This window comes from Acipenser ruthenus, chromosome 6 (genome assembly GCF_902713425.1).
Source record: "Acipenser ruthenus chromosome 6, fAciRut3.2 maternal haplotype, whole genome shotgun sequence".
Taxonomy (NCBI): Eukaryota; Metazoa; Chordata; class Actinopteri; order Acipenseriformes; family Acipenseridae; genus Acipenser; species Acipenser ruthenus.
The window spans coordinates 50,701,406-50,719,675 of record NC_081194.1 but is presented as its reverse complement, the minus strand read 5'-3'; the positions used below and the strand labels follow the sequence as shown (position 1 = coordinate 50,719,675).

Genomic DNA, 18,270 nt, shown 5'->3' with positions numbered 1-18,270 from the left:
CACACACACACACACCTACTTCAAATCCTAGTTCAATCAGACGGCCTGTTTCACAAACCAATACACAAATAGCCGCTGCTCTTGGCGATTATGAGAGCCTGAACGTACATGTAGTTAGCTGAACACTGGTGTGGTTTATATCCAGCCAGAAACATGACTAACACAGTACAGTACCGCACTAGCCATAGTCACACAAATGCATGTGAGCGGGCGAAGGAACACGGCGGACTGGCTGAACGACTGCTTCGTTATAAGGGAGAGAGGGGTACTGGTGTCAAACCAGACATCAGTCTAATGAGAAAGTGTGAAAATAGGATTGTGCCGTTTTAGTTTTGTAACTCGAAGCTAAAAATCTAAAGCACTTTGAATATGTATCGTATTTAGTTCAGGTAACCCAAATGAAACTAACTTTGGAAATATACTAGACTGTCAAAAATGGGATTTTTACCTGTACTGGAACCAAGGAATACGAATACTAGGTACTTAAAGTTACACATTTTTTGTATTGGAATTACCCAAGTTAATATTTTTACATTAAAAATATATATTTGCTTTTATATTGAAAATATTATTTGTGGCATTGGACATGCACACCAGGGAATGTATTGATACAAAATGCATTTGTAAGATACAAAATAAGTAATCAATTTGGCAACTGGAAAATAATACAAAAAACAATCTGCTTTGATTATAAATTAATTTATCTTCATTAATGTTTCTTGCAAAATATTCTATTTTGATTAATCTAGACAAATGACAAAGAACTCAGAAATGTATACAAATTCTACCTTTAAATCACTAAAATGTATTGTCACGTTAGAGCTTTTAAAGTAGTTCCTGACACATTTTTAGTGATAGATTATCAGATTCAAATTATCATGATAATTCCAATTATTTTAAATCATGTTTTAACTCCAATAAAATTAAGCCATACCACTTTTCCTCTCACACATTTGATGTACTATAGAGACTTGGTAATTTCTCCAACATGCCTGCTGTAGTGGAAAACACAGAAAGTTTCACTTCATGTAATCAGTGTTCAAACAATTAAGAAGCACATTGTAATTTCAGGGATACCAATATATTTAATGAGCAAGGTTGTGTGTTGAGTCCAACGGGCAACAAATGTCCCTCCTCCATTTATCCTGCATTCATTCATCTTTCCCTAATACTTATATATACAGGGTGATTCATAAACCAGAACATAGGACAAACACATTATACAGAACATTGCTGAATTACATTACTGCAAACATCACAATCCACGTTGTTCTAGTTTACTGGAATCAAATAGAGCTGTTCTGTGATAATGTTTTCCTTGCCTAAAATTAGCTTGGTTATATAGTGAAAAGAGAAATACAAAGACACTTTTGGCTTGTTAAAAGCACTGACCCAGCATAAAGAAAGCTGTCTAATATTAGCATGACGTAAATAACATCTACTCTCATGTAATGAAAATCAGGAAGATTTGGAACAAATGCAGTGGCTGCTGTGAGTAATGCAGCTGTCAACGAAGGACATACCATGTGACAGCTTGGAATGACAGCTGAAGGAGGAAATAGACCCCATTGAGGATGGTTAGGGTTAGCCACCCTAGCTAGCAGTATCCCGCTCTGTGGTTTCAGATTGAACAAGATGCTGAAGACACCCGCTAAAGGTTCCTGATACAGCAACAAGGTGCACATCACAGTTCGCAGGGTATCAGCATCCCTGGTATAGACGAGAGTAATTCCAATAGGAGCACAGCTAGTGATAAAACCAATGATCCCGGTGAGATGAACCAGTCTAGGAGAGAAAAGAACCTTAATGGGTGCAAACCAAGGGTTAAGTGTCCAAGAGCCTCTGAGAAAATGGCTTGGCACACGGCTGACACGGATCTCTGCTTGTTGTTGAAGAAGTTAAGTGGAACAGTAGAAAGGAAGCTGGATAAGTCCAGGGATACCATCTACGTGTATGGGTGTGAGAGGTTTGGAGTAGATTAAAAGTAATGAATAACTACAATTCCAGGAAAGTCTAGATGGCTTTCCGGGACGCTTTGAGTATGTCAGTGTGATCTGGCAACAGATTCAGTCTGCAAAAAAGGAGAATGACCTCCATGTAACATTCCTGAATTTATGGTTCAGTGCCACATAATCTTCTTTGGGCTACATTTGAGTTCTTCAGTGTACCCAGTATATAACATGGTTAGTGAAAGCTGGGAACTTGCAGATCGGTTTTTCATCTCCAGAGTTTACTGAGTTTTTTTTAAATTGTAATCATGACCTTTACCTTGGCAATGGAAATCATTATTAGTGCCTGTGACAGAGAGAGAATGATTCTTGGTGATAAATCTCCCTCCCGACCTGTGAGGCCGCTGTGTAAAGTGCCCTGGACGGGATGGCCTGACAATTCATTCCCAGGGTTAGGTGGAAGTCGGCCATCTAGAAAGGGGGCGGAGCTACGGTACACCAAGTCATCGACCCGGAAGGGAAGCGTTGCGGCAGCCGCGGCTTGGAGGAGCAGTTGAAATCGTTAACCAAGGGGGCGTGATTGACGGTATATAAGGGGACGTAGCAAGGTGATCTGTTCCTTTGTATGGTTAACGCTATACTAGAAGGAGAACCGGATTATAGTGTTTTGTTTGTTTTGTCGTGTCTAAAATCTACTTGTTTGTTCTCATTAGACGGCTAACACGATCCGGAGCTGTCGCTACAGGTCAGCACTAAACCCGGACAACACTGCACTTGTTCACAATTAATTGTATTTTTACGACGAGCACTACAGTACTCGATTTGGACCTGTGACCACGTTTGTGTTTACTGTGTGTGTTTAAATACTGTGTTTATTATTTCCGGACTGAACCTGTGGATTTAGCAGAGCAATACACATCACTGTGTATTGCCTGTTCTCTTTATAGTTTACTGTTGTCATCAAACTTTATGGATTATAAATAAGCCATCATTTCACCAGTACTTTGTTGTTTGTCATTGTCTTGAGAACTGCATCACCCCTACACCTGCACACTGCAAACCACTTTGCCACAGTACCTCACAAGTAGGGTAGTGGGAGGAGAATGGCTGGCTTATTCTGGTATGCGGCTGCCATCCCTTAGAGCAGGGGTTTTCAACCGGGTGTACACATACCCCTGGGGATACTTCTAAGGGTCATAGGGGGTAAGCAGGACAACTCCGAAAATAAAAATTAAAGTAAAAGAAAATAATGCTCTTTCATTTTTTTAAATGGTATCATATAATGATACTACTGTGCATAAATATAACATTTTTGTTTAGGAGCTCAAAGATTAGTATAGAACAGCACAATCTTTCTGCATTTTTAGGAGTATAAATGGTTCGGTAAACATAATTAATAATCCAATACCCATTCTTTGAAGGGTTTGGTTTTTATTTATTAGACGTGGTTGCATTCTAGTAACAGCTGGTTTAATTGTTTTCGGTGTAAAGTACTGTCATCCATATTATCCTGTGTATCAATTCTTGAGTAAAAGGTGGATCATTTCTTATTTGCAAAAGAAAAACGAAGGAAGAAAACACATAAGAGTCTACAGAAAGTGTAGCTTTAATAAATGGCTTTAATAAAAAGTTTATCATTGTTAGTTATTATAGTTTTATCATGAGGTTAATGTTTTTTTATGTTGTAAACATTTTAAATGATACACAGAATTATGTTGAGAAGGTAAGTGGTAAGTAAATAGTATTTTGGATTGTTTATAAGAACTTTGCTGAATAGAAAGCGAACGTGTGTGTTTCTGAAGAGATTTTCAAATACTGTCTGTTGATTCTGTGCATCCAAAAACTGGTAATTAAAAGTTTTAAGAATTAGCTCTACTGTTTGCTATTCTCTCCAGCAGTTTGTCAGTCCCAAACTGTTGTGACATAAATTGTATATTAAATAAATGGGGGGGGGGGGGGGGGGGTGATTACATTTGTTAATCAGATTATTCTGCCTTTTATTGCAATTGTGGTACCATTCAGTAGAGTGAAGATTGTAAAGGGGTACTTGAGCTAAAACCTCCGGGCAGAAGGGGTACAGTTTTAATAAAAGGTTAAAAACCACTGACATCGAGCATACATGGATGACCTGAACACTATGACTACAATGGTTGTCTGCACCAATCAGTTACTTGGTAAACTAGCAGATAACATCAGATCGGCACTGTAGCAGGACTGAAGCCCTGCACATGAAAAGGATTTTTTTTTGTGTTTGTTTTTGTAGTGTTGTGTTTATATAACCAGCAGAGCATCAGGTATAAAAAGATGCATCTCAGAGCTGCTGCAAAGCCATAAGATTCAGCTGTGGCTGCTGAAAAGCCATAGGACTCCGATTGCTGCTGCTGCAAGGTAACCGTCTGTGCTGCTGAAGGACTGGGCTTCAGGAAACTAAGCGACCAGCTCTTACAATGACTGTGTGTATAATCCGGGGTCGGGAGTTGGTCGGGGTTTATCCCGGGAGAAGGAAGCCGTAACGGCCAGCGACTGTGTGTATATGCGGGGTTGGGGTTGGAAGAAATGCCCAAGAGACAGGGAGTTAGTTTTGGGTTAGTAGAACCCACCGGTTTTGGCAGACAGGTGTATAAGCGGGACCTCCATTTTATTAGCAGAGTAGTGTTTTATTTAGCTTTTCATACACTTTGTTGTATGTACTCCGTAAGCTATCATTGTGGGTAGCGTCACATGAGTGCCTGTGTGTGTGTGTGCATAAATAAAACCTGCGGGGCATGTCAACTGCAGCCTCCATCTCTGTCTCCTGCCTGTCAATCAGAGAATACCCACACCACCTATTCTACACTGTTACAGGCACGTATTCAATTCAAGCCCGCCAAGTCGAGAAGCATCTCTATCATCAAAGGCAAAGTAGTGGATAAGATGTTCTATATTGATGGTGAGGCCATATCAACCATGTCAGAAAGGCCTTGGGAAGTGGTACGATGGGGATTTAATGGACACAGTCCAAGTAGGACAAGTGAGACATCAGGCAGTTCAAGGGCTTACTGTGTATTAGTTCATACATTAGGAAATGGCTGAGATGTGGCCTTAGCATGGTAGTGCTCTACGGTAAAGGGAAACTGCAACTGCCAGTCCCAGATCTGACTAAGGAATTCATGACAAGTGTGTAAGGGAGGTAGCACCTGCAGTGAGAACTGGGAAAAAATGGGCAGCAATGGACGTAGTGGAAGATGCAAAGTACAACAGGGAAGAGGAGGCCTTGACTCAGCTTACAGACGAAGAGGAATGTATGGCTAATAAGGCAAGTGGTGGAGGAAGTTAACATCAATGAAAATGAATGGATGGCTAAGGTAAGTAAACTGGGCTGGGTTGGGTGAGGGATGGAGGGGAGTGGTGCTGGGATGCCAGCCTCACTGTTGAGCTTTCCTGAGGTGTCGTGGGTTAGTTGATGAAACACAGAAAACAGGAGGTGCCTACCTGATGACCCCTGTGAAGTTCCCCACCCAGCCCATTCCAGACAGTTGCCATGCTGATGCGCCAGGGAGGCCCCAAATATGCTGATCCCTGGAGCCAGCATTACACTTCAGCCACCATCTCCGGACCAATAGGAAATCCACGTTACCTGGCGGAGGAAATGCACTAAAGGCTCATATATTACAACAAAGCTAAGTCTTGGTTGGTCCCCACCACTATTATATCATTTTATCTTGGCAAAAGCCAAGTCCAATAATAGCATGAAGTAAATAACAGCTACTCTCATGTAATGAAAATCAGAAAGATAGCCCACATGCTTTAATAATCTGTGGGTGACAATTGGTGTCAGCTAGAGAAATGATTTTAGCAATGTTGGAGACCATGTTGTTTCTTTTTCTTTCGTTTGAGATACTGTATATCTTTCTGGTTTTGCTACAAAGTAATATAGCACACTATTGTAGGTAAAAGCCTACTGATTCTGGCCCACTGCCAACTTTAGTGCTCTACAGGATCTTTGGTTACAAGCTGCAGCTGTGTAACAAAACAGGAAATAGATAGCTCAAGTTCTTTCACTGTAAATATGCATATTTCACAAAAAAAGACTTATGTAACAGTCACATGTGTTAAGAAAGAACGATTTGAACGTCTTTGTTAAAAACCTATTTAAAATATTGATACACTTTATTTTTCTTACAAAAGCCCAGCCCATTATGATCTTAATGAAATCCATACTTTTTCCTGGCCTTGGCTTTAGTTCTTAGGGTGTGACACACACTGCACAGCGCAGAAGACAGTATACATTGTGAGGGCGTGGAAGGGAGGGGAAATTCCACACATGGGTTGCCAATAAGTTCTAGAATGCATTGTTACCATCGTGCGCTGAGCTTCTGGTTCTTAATATCTTAAACCTTTTTATCCAACCGAAACGTTTTTGTGTGGGGTCATTTTTATGTAACCAGTTCAGTATAGATCCTGGTGTATCAAAAAATAATAATAATAATAATTTGTGCCCCACTTAGACCTCTTGCTTATTAAATATCTTGGTATCCCTGATTAGACAATTGTTCACTCTTCCAATATGTGAAATTGATTTTAATAAGCAAGCCTTGGCACAATTGCAATGGTACCTCAAAATGTCTCAATTTTTGGAGAATGTAGAATGACTGGGGGCATGTATTGCCCATTAAATCTAATCAAAACCCTTGTTACATAAATACTTGGTGTTTTCAAATCAATAAGCAAGATGTTCTATGACTGCAGTGGTTTCCAAAATGGTATCCATTTACTACCAATGCAGACGATCTAGGTGAGATGTTTTCAGGAAGGAACTGTATACATTTTCTAAATTCATGTCATATCTGAAAAATGTCATTATCCCTTATTAAAATGAAAGAACAAAACATTATCAGCTATAGTGTTGCAAAAAGGTAAGAAAATAGATTTTAAAGCCTGGGTTATCACGCTTATGATATCTTACAGTAGTTTATCAAAATACATATTGTTAGCAGGAAAAATACTTTTTATTGAGATAAATAAGCCTACATACTACATGCTGTAATCTTGCCTTTACACTTCAATCCTCAGCGATTAAAACTGTGTTATGAGTGTCTGGGCGTGCAGATCATACACCCACGCTTTGCCAGGATTCATTAATAGACTTTGCCACACATTAGCATTTTACACTGACAAATGTGAGAATGACAGTAAAATTACTAAGTAAAAAAGGGGGGGGGTAATACCTGCTGCACAGGGTCTAAATCAGTCTTAGTGAAAATAAAGTAGAGAAAACTATAAGAATGCCCTTTTACCAATCATGTTTTCAACCACATTTCAGTTATCGACAGTTGTCGGAATCAGGTATATCACAAGATTTACATTATACATAACTTACTTTATTTTTTTAATGTATTTTAATTCAACAAACCCCATTTTGTAGTGAAGAATGAACAGGGAAACAAATAAACAATAAGATAACATAACATTTTTCACCAACTTATAATACAGTAATATAAAGCAACAAACAATAACTGTGTTATGAACCTTGAGTTCGTATTGTAATGTCACACATCGTTATTTTCCCTTGTGTTAAACATATGTGTCACAGCTGGTTCTACACCATTTAATATTTAACTAACAATAAATGATTATCCAATACGATTATCAATTAAATCAATAATAATACTAATAAAAAAAACAACATATTTGTGATTATGTCAGGATAATGGATTTATTAGACAAACCCTATCCAGTCAAATTGAAATGAAAGAGTAAGTTAACAATGAACCCATTTGAATGTGGAAACTTGTGTTAAATGCCTCCAGGCATTGAAGAAAGGTTTTCAGTCTTAAAAGGCAGTGTAACATACGTTATGCCATTAGGTTGTTGTTGCTGTTTCTGAAGGAAAGGCTTGAAGTTTTCATTTGCTTTTTGTCAGACCAAGAAAATACTGCATTCACTGATTTACTGTAATGAACATAAATAAATATTATTTTCCTGAATAAAAGAAAAGCATTTTCATTTGTCTTAAACTAAAATGGTTACCATAACGGCTTGCGTCTCGACTGGAACTAATTTTCCAATTGGTAACGGTCTTCAAAATGTCGTGAATGCACACAATTTCTGTATATCTGTAACAGAATCGCAGGATATTTAGGTGAGGTTTACATGTCTCATAAAAAAGTTGGGGTTTGCACAATGGGATTTGATTTTATGAGACATGACATTTGGAGTATTTATTATGAATAAGAAACTAAGTTTGTTTGGGACCATGAATGCACTTAACAGGATGAAACAAGCGTTTTACGTCCTAAAACCAAAAAAAAAGCTACAGTGAGAGATGCTTCTGAATCCCACAAGGTAATTAGTAAGGATATGAAAATCTGTGTTTGGCAGCAGAAGTGAGTCGTTTTGTCATTGTGTAACTACTGCCCCCTACGGTTTTAATCCCAGCACTTTAGAATGGGTTGAAAACCAAGGCTTTAAGAAAATATTTACTTCTCAGTAAAACCACAGAGCTTTCATCCCCAACAAAGAGCATCATGCAGGACACTGCCACACTGGTGACCATGGAACTTTCTGATAAAGCGTCTAGCTTTAAAACAGAACAGGAGGTGAGCAAAACATTAAAAAACAGGTAACTCAATCTACGCATTCAAAATGTAAACAGTTTACAATAGCAATACAGGCACTGTTTACTGGTTTGTGATCACAGTAAAACTCTGAGTATCAGCCATTGTCTTTGTTATTGTCTGTGTCTGTACATAAGTGCTGATCGGACTCATACCACCTTGCCTGTTATTAAGGGTCCTTTTACATTCACTTAGCTGTGCACAAGTTTAGGTTGTGGTCAGGTGGCAGGTAGGATGAAAAAACAATTCAAAATGAAAATAAGGTATTGGAGTACTAAACAATGACGAGGTACTTTCACGAAGGTTGTAATGAGAGGTTAGATTTTACTTTAAAGCCTTTATTTGCATCTTAGTTATGTGTTCTTGCTCAGCTCCAGCGGTGACAGTCAGCAGTCATGGGTTGGAGGATGTGGAGGAGATTACTGAGGTGTGTATTGAGATGGCAGGGTTGAAATCAGTTCTGGATCATAGCCTTAATGAGGTGCTTGAGCATGCCAGTTGTAAATGTCTCAGACTACAATTCAGTTTTGTTATTATTTTTATTTGGTGATGTTCTTCTCCTAAACTGTTCTGAGCTGTGCAGAACTGAAGTCATCTTTTATTCACAGAGGGATAAGCACAGTTTCTATAATCAAGATTATATAACCAGTTGAATCTCTCCATTTACTTTCATTCCATATCCTGCTATCCTTTGATTAAAAACAACATGATACATTCTGGATAAAGAGAGTGTTCTAAAATGAGGATTATTTTCTGTGCAGGACACAATGGTGCCCCTATGGGCCACAATAGGAGTTGTTTGGAGTACACCATGCTGCAACTATACCTATAGAACTTTAAAGCTGAGACCATATCAGTTTCTCCAAGTGAAAACCACAATGTAAATGGTTCCATATTTGTCATAGACAAAGTAATGCTTCCTTCAAGAAGCTGCTTGATGAGATTCTGGGATTAATAATCTACTAACAACCAAACGAGCAAGATGGGGCGAATGGCCTTCTCTTGTTTGTAAACTTTCTTATGTACTTATGTTCTTATTAATAACATAACTTCTGTAATCAGTTTTAAACTATAATACCTTTATAAATGTATTAATATGAGGACCAAATTTATCCTTACCAAACTTCTGTTTAATATGAAGAGTACTGTAATTTGAAACACTTTCTAACTGTGCCAGTAGTTCTGAAGATTTCTTATCAAGGTGTAAAATGAAGCAGGAGACAGTAACTATTAAAGAGTCACATGCTGAACATGGAACCGTTTGAATGACAAAAAAAGAATCAACAGTGCCACCTAGTGGTAGAATAATGACTTGCTAGTAAATGTCAGAACAGTAAGGGCTGTTCGGCAGTGTTTTTGGTAGTGCTTCTTAGGTTTATTAAGGAATACATTATTTCAGTATCTCTGACATATAATTCAATGACTATTTGTTGATTATAATTCATTCTGTTGCATTTCAGTAACTATCTGTGATCCATTATGGAACAGACAAAATGTTTGTCACTTTGTTATTCATTTTCAGAATAAAAGTAATATTAATTGTTGTTTTTATGCCAAGAAATCCTGGAAATCCTAATGACAATGACAATTAGTGATGTCAGGCACTCCATTCATGATGTCATCAGTATCATGAAACATCACAACACATTATTATTATTATTATTTATTTCTTAGCAGACGCCCTTATCCAGGGCGACTTACAATCGTAAGCAAATACATTTCAAGTGTTACAATACAAGTAATACAATAAAAGCAAGAAATACAATAACTTTTGTTCAAGTGTGACAAACCACAATTCAATAATACAGCAGATAATAGTGATAGTTACATCAGGATATGATTAAATAGTGATAGTTACATCAGGATATGATTAAATACAAAATACTACAGGTTAAACACTTGGCAGATTACAGTATTCTGAAGTACAGGATTAAATGCAGTAAAATAGGGGGCAGATAAGAGCAAAATAAAGCACATTTAAATGAAGGGTGATAGTGTCCCAGGATACAAACAGAGGAGTTCTACAGGTGCTGTTTGAAGAGGTGAGTCTTAAGGAGGCGCCGGAATGTGGTCAGGGACTGGGCAGTCCTGACATCTGTAGGAAGGTCATTCCACCACTGCGGAGCAAGGGTGGAGAAGGAGCGGGCTCTAGAGGCAGGGGAGCGTAGTGGAGGTAGAGCCAGTCTTCTAGTGCAGGCGGAGCGGAGAGGTCGAGTGGGGGTGTAGGGAGAGATGAGGGTCTGGAGGTAGCTGGGTGCAGTCTGGTCAAGGCATCTGTAGGCTAGTACAAGAGTCTTGAACTGGATGCGAGCGGTGATCGGGAGCCAGTGGAGCGAGCGGAGTAGTGGAGTAGCATGGGCGAAGCGAGGCAGAGAGAACACCAGGCGGGCAGCGGAGTTCTGGATGAGCTGGAGCGGACGGGTGGCGGACGCAGGGAGGCCAGCCAGGAGGGAGTTGCAGTAGTCTAGGCGGGAGAGTACCAGGGCCTGGACCAGGAGCTGGGTAGCGTAGTTGGTGAGGAAGGGTCGGATTCTTCGGATGTTGCTCAGGAAGAATCGGCAAGTGCGTGCCAGAGTGGAGATGTGCTGGGAATAAGAGAGGCAGGGGTCCAGGGTGACTCCAAGGTTCTTAGCGGAGGAAGAGGGAGAGAGTGTGGTAGATTCCAGAGGAACAGAGATAGAGAGATCAGAGGAGGGGGAGGAGGAGGGAAAGAAAAGGAGGTCAGATTTAGAGAGGTTGAGTTTGAGGTGATGCGAGTGCATCCAGGAGGAAATAGCAGACAGACAGGTAGAGATACGGGAGGAGATGGTGGAGTCAGAGGTGGGGAAGAAGAGGAAAATGTGAGCATCATCAGCATAGAAATGGTATGAGAAACCATAGGAAGCGATGAGGGGGCCCAGGGAGCGGGTGTAGAGAGAGAACAGGAGAGGACCCAAGACTGACCCTTGGTGGACTCCAGTGATGTCACAAAGGGGAGGTTCTTAATAAAAAGCAGAGCTGAACTTTAACTGCTGTAGTGATTAATCAAACCTGGTAGCAATAGCAGTAGCAGCAACAGGTCATCTAAAACATTTCCAAAGAATTAGAAATGGCACATTTATTTTGTCATGGAAGAAAGGAGAAAAGGGGAAGTGAAAAATTGAAGAAAAGGGATGGAGAGTCAAAGAGAAAGAAAGGGATACAAAAAGGAGAGGGAGAGGAAAAGCAGAACAAAGAGGAAAGAGAATAAATGGATTGAGGGAAAGAGGAAACTTGAAAAGCTTGCCAGGGAGGACAAACTTGTAATAGAGGAAGCAAAGTAGATCAAAAAGAAAGAGGCTGAAGGAGAAGATGAAGGAGGAAGACAAGATAGACAATGAAGGAGAGACTAAAGGCAGTTTTAAAGAAGCAGAAGAGACCAAAAATAAAGAGCAGGAAGAAGTTATTATTGAAGAGATGACTGTTGAACAAAAGGAAGTTATCAATGTATTACTCTTGTGTAATGCAGCCACCATACAACTTTAAAAACTAAAAAACTAAAAATCTTTTTTTCTGGAGGTACTGGTTCAAGCACTGGAAACAGAGGCATGACATTGATTAATTGGTTGAATTCACAAAGCTTGAAAACAGTTAAAATCTAAAATGAGAAACCTGAAGATCTGTCATGTTTAATAATGATATCATGTTAATAAATTTGCACAGATGACTGTACTTTTTGTCCACCTTTTTTCTACCTAATCTACAGTGACTTTCCCAGCAAACTTTCTCGCAACCATATGAATTTGCAGGACATGAATTGCCACAATAGGTCACTAATATCTGAATAAGGAGTTAATCTAAGTTTCCACCCCTGAGACAACTGAGAATTTCCTAAGTGGGCATAAACCCAGTCGTGTGTGTCCTGTGAAGAAATGAGCAGAGCCAACCACGTGCATAATTACATAACAAAAAAACAAACATGACTTTGAAGCTCTAAACAGACACAAAAAGAACTGCTGACCTGTCTTTGGAACAATCCCTGAACAAACATGTTGTGTAGATTACTTTTGACATGTTTTTAACAAATTGATTCTTTACATTGTGTTCTGGTATTTGAACGCATGCTTGAGTACAACACCAAATAAGAGTTGAAAGGTCAAATTGTCACATGGCTTGAATTGAGAAGCACTGCTCAGGGGCAGCAGGTGGGATCTCCAGGTAAGCTCAAAATTATGCTACCTCAATACTGGAGGAACAGAACCCAAAACAAGTAAGATTGATTGATTTCATCGAAAAAAAAAAATCCAAATTGAATTAAAATAAATCAACCTTTGAAGTTCCTTACTCTTTATAAATCAATTACATGGCAGAGCAAGTTGTAGTGACTGCAGCTGGCACATATAATTCCTTACTTTCATTTAGGTACTGACTGATTGTGTTTTGCGCAATGGACCAGTGTCTACACAGAGTGGGAACGAGACCACCAGAACTCTCTTCATTTGTTAATGCAACTGCCAGATTTCCACTACATTTCCACTCTATTACTGTACCATACGGGTCATCACTTTTTAAATGTTTTGTCTTACTTTTTTCCTGTCATATGACATACACCTTGTACTGCTCCAGTCAACAAGGCATGTTAAGTCTAATGGAAGACTGTAGCAACAGACGTCGAAGAATTACTTGACTCTGCAGATAAAGAGCCATGTTCATTGTCTGCAGAGGATCAGGGACGGCTAGATTTGCTGGAGCTGCATTATCAACAGTGCCAGTAGATGGCATTGTGGAGTCGGTTATTGATCTTCATGAATACGGTTATTCTTTATTATCAGATATGGCATAAACTTCATTTCAATACGAATTGGGACAGATAAATAATATCCACAAACAACATTTGCGGATCAGTGCTCATTTAAGTGCTCTCTCTCTCTCTCTCTCTCTCTCTCTCTCTCTCTCTCTCTCTCTCTCTCTCTCTACACACACTGCTGTGCAAAAGTCTTAGACATCTTACATTTTTCTACTCTGATGCATTATGAGCATCAACAATTTAGCCTCCACTAGTGTTCTCTACTATTATAACAACATTGACTTGCATAAAGAAGGAAATAAATTGAGTGAAATAGCTCACATCAACTGATTTTCAAGGTGTGGTATCTGAAGCATAATCAACAAGTACAGAGAAACATTATCTGTAATCGAAATTGACAAACCCAGGACTAGAAGACCCAAAAAGCTGTCTAACAAGGATGAACAATACTTGAAGATAATATCCTTAATGAATAGAAAGAAGACAAGTGTTGAATTGACAATATAGCAGTAGGCACAGGTGTCGTTGTCCATCAAATCAACAGTCCAAAGCACCTTTGACCATTGTTCCATAGTCCAATTTCTGTGTTCTTGTGCATATTTTAGCTTTTTAGTCTTGTTCCCCTTTCTTAAGAGGTATTCTTACTGCAACACATCCTTTAAGCCCTGATTTCAAGAGTGACCTCCGTACTGTTTATTTGATGGACAACAACACCTGTGCCTTTTGCCAGTTCTGTTGTCAATTCAACGACCAGCTGGTCTTGTCAGCTGCAGTAAGATGTTATTTATGGCGTAGGATATTCATAGACTGCTTATTCTTTTAAAACGACATAACCCCCCCCCCCCCCCCCCCTTCAAAATCACGATTGAAATTAATCTAGATTTAGAAATAAATAATAATAATTTAAAAAAAAACCCCAACAACAAAAATGAGTGTTCAACGATGTGTTTGCCAAATGCTCTGGCTAGCGTTCTCTCCCTAGCTACAATTAATCTGACACTTATGGGCACATGCACATGCAATCATTTTGTTTAGTCCTTGCGCCCCAGTATTCCCGTTATCAGTACTTTGTCTTTGCGTCGATCCTATATGATTTGAAATGAAACGAAAGAATGAATTTGTGCTTCAGTTGCATCATTCGCGCTGCGGAGGAAACGAGCATATTTCTCCACCCACTTGCTGTGGAACTTTGTGCCACTGCACTCAGACAGCACTTTGCGCTCCGGAGCACATTTCAGCCAGTCTTATCAGACAGCGTAGAGCACCAGGCTTTAGTCCATATCCTCTCGTCACATTTTCTACCGTTATCAGTACTAAAAAAATAAATAAATAAATAACGAAATATAATTCTACGGATATATTATTAACCTGCTTGAAATGGAGAAAACAAACGAAATTAACGGACACGCTGGCAATCACACCGAATGCACCATTCCTGCTGCCGAGGTAGATCAAGTTTCAAACAAAAATTGGCAACTAACCGCTCAGGAGAAGTTCGCTAATTTTTTTAAAAGAAATCTTTTGGTCATATTGACCGTGTCTGGCGTCCTAGTCGGTGTTGGCATCGGCATGGCAGTCAGGAACATGAACCTCACCCGAGCGCAAATGACTTATTTTGCCTTCCCTGGTGAGATGCTCCTGAGGATGTTGAAAATGATTATTCTTCCACTAGTCGTGTGCAGTTTGATTTCAGGTGCTGCCAGCCTGGACACCAGATCCTTAGGAAAACTAGGTGGAATTGCCATCGCTTACTTTTTGGTGACAACGCTTATAGCTTCTGGCATAGCAATAGCCCTTGCCTTCATTATCAAACCTGGAGTTGGTGCTGGTGCGCTGAATACGAACAGTCTAAGATTAACTGGCACAGTAACCAACAGCAAAGAGCCGGTCGACTCCTTTTTAGATCTTGCAAGGTAATATTGTTTATTTTTTTTTTAAAGCATTCTACCACCTATAATGCCGTTTGTGCTTTGTCATGCAGCTAGGAGATGCAGTAGAATAGAAGCATAATGCTCATCATCATTTGCAACAAGAGTGATGACATCATTGGGGCAAATGCATAGAAATGTGCTCTCACTTGGACTAGTGTCTTTATAGCTGTTTGTAGTTATATTCACTAAAAGCAAAAGTTTATCTTTTTTTTTATTTTTAGTTGAAGTGGCCCCATATGGTTTTTAAGAAAAGTAGGGTAACAAGGGGGAAAACGCCCCCTATAGGAAATTTAATTCTATCAATACACATGGTGGAATTCTGAAATTTAAAAAGTTGAAAGATAAAGTCCATAGATTAATGTACAAATGCCACATAAAAAAAATCCAAGTAAATACTTTTTTGTTGTTGTTAATGAGCAAAATATATATTTTTTCCAAGGGGTGTCTTGCCCCACTGTTGGGGGAAGATGCCCCCAGGCATGGGGCAAAATGCCCCTAGGGGCATCTTGCCCCAATTCAAATGTTTGATGCATATTACAATGCATATAAAACAATGCATAGACCTTAAATAACAAAACACAGTGCCATTAAAAATGAAGAACTTTATTTGAATAACAAATATCAAACATTTGAATCATTTCACTATATAATTCAACAGTGAATTAAAGTAGGAGGCCTAAATCAGAACTGAACAACATTTTACCTTTTTTTATGTAAATGTAGTCCTCCGTACTCACACATCAGGGTCAAAGTTTTGATTTCTATGGGACTTGAATTTTAAACATAAATAACTTAAACATAACAATTAACATTTTTAACATTTAACATATGCCAAGAAACAATTCAAATATCTGTTTTCAAAGATAAATTCTAATTTCTCTTAATTATTAGCCTTACATTAAGCACCCAACTAAGGGTGTGTTTTACCGGAACCCAACTGGTGATTGAAGATTTTTAATACGGTATATCAAAACAGCAACCAGGTCAGTACAATACACAACAGCGTAGGAGGGGGCAACGTTTTCCAGAATAACCACAAATTATTAATGTTTAATCAACACATTTTTAAAGCCACAAAGTAATAAAAAAAACTTATCCAAAAAGTGTTTTAATGCTCGAGCATCGAGGTGCGCGTTTGTTCCGGTATAGATTTACTTTGGAAAGAAGGTTGAGGATACAAGGATTGAGATAACATGAATTTTAGAGTAATCTAGTGTTAAAAAAAAATGAATTAATGATGGTAGGCATCTTACCCCCTAGGGACGTATTACCCCACATTACCCTAATGTTCTTTCATAGGGTATTTGAGATGAAAAATAATAGCTTCATTAATGTTTTCTGTAACAACCATAACAAAAACCACCAGCTGGAATAAAAAAAAAAAAGTGATTACGTTTTTTTTTTTGCTTCCCTGGTATATAGAATAACTTACAGGCCACGTTTTAAACCACCTACTGTTGCAAGTAGTAGGAGTGGAAGGGGCGGGTGTTTGTTTCTCAAAGTTTCAAGATGGCTTCAAGCTTGTGAAGCTGCTGCTGAAACTACTGTTAGAGAATGTAAACAAGCTGCACTGGTTTCCGGTGTAATTCTGCTCAGTAACACAAACAAGACAATTTAAGCTCTGCAGTCCCCAATGGATCATCCCTTGCGCATTCTACACCTCACTGTGGAGAAACCTGAGGGGGGTACACAACGTTCTATTAAAAACAAAACCCCCATTAATATGTCTGAAATAATGCAGCTGTTGCTAATTACAGGAGCACAGTCTTTCAGCTAAATATTTAAACTTCCCTTGAAGGCCATGAGTGGGTAAACTCCACATGTGAACAAATAAACAGCTGATATCAGTGCAGAACACTGTCTGAAGGTCACAGTGTGTATGGACACAAGTGATGGGAGAACTTCCAGGTGCAAGAAATGTGCAGTAATAAACTATTTTAACTGGCTAGGCTGTGCTGGGAACGGGGAAGGACACAGGGCCATATAAGGAAGGGAATTTTGCCTACAAGTGATGGCCAAAAATGAAATATGTACTGTGGAAGTTTTTTCACCTTTTCATATATAACTATTCAGGGGTTTATTTGTAGAAATTATCTGATCAATTGCCACATTCTTTTATTTTCCCATGTCAATCCAATCTGATGTAGGTCAACTTGTGCAATTGTGATCATTTTAGGAATCATTTTGAAATCCGAGTGCCATCTTTAACAGTATCATCTTTTATTTATTGACTGAGCACTCAAGGTGTTTAAAGATGGCGCTCAGATTTAAAAAAAAAATGACCTACATACCATTGGATTCAATAAACATAGAAAACAAGACTGTGGCAGTAGACACGTTCATTTCTGCAAATATACACTCTGGTAGTTACATTAAAGGTGAAACAACTTCCATAATAAATATTTCATTTTTGCCTGTAAAAAAATCCTAGACCCATGTCCTTCATACATAGAGCAGTGATAAGCACAGTAAATGTGAATGTGAGCTTCCACACATTGCCAAGACGGAGCAGTTCAGTCTCCATGACCATCAAATCCTTTGCATCCTCTATTTGGAATGTCCTGCAGTGGTGACCAGTGCCAGTTGCCCTGATGCCCTGAATTATACAGTACAATGGTCCACTCATGTACCTGTGAGCTAAGCTGGATCTAAACCCACCTTCTTTTAACCCCTTCAACTTTTTACCACCTGCCACCTGCTCCTAAATGGTACATCACTGATAAAATGCTAAAATGTTTTATTGTACACATAAAAAACAAGGATTTAAAAGCCATTTTCCAATCTCTCTTAAGCATATAACATTCTCACAAGTCCCTTATTCTTACGATCAGGGGTGTCTGCTATATGGCGGGGGAGGGGGGCAGTTGCCCTCCCCAGACCTTGGTTTGCTGCCCCTCAAATGATCTATGGCATTGTCTTCCACTTAATTCATCGTTGTCCAGTGATTATATCATCAACAAAGAATTACATTGCAGTCTATTATTTCTATAATAATACAATAATATTGATATCATGATGAGTCAAAGAGA

General features: G+C 38.9%; 1 protein-coding gene across 1 annotated transcript in view; it reads left to right on the top strand.

Moving 5' to 3' along the window:
- Window positions 1-14,392: 14,392 nt before the first annotated feature.
- Window positions 14,393-18,270, top strand: part of LOC117411503 (neutral amino acid transporter A-like) — a 28,293-nt gene continuing 24,415 nt past the window's right edge. Inside the window, exon 1 of the mRNA XM_034019113.3 lies at window positions 14,393-15,223. Coding sequence (XP_033875004.3) covers window positions 14,688-15,223 — 536 coding nt within the window. The 5' untranslated portion in view covers window positions 14,393-14,687. The remainder of the gene's footprint in view (window positions 15,224-18,270) is intronic.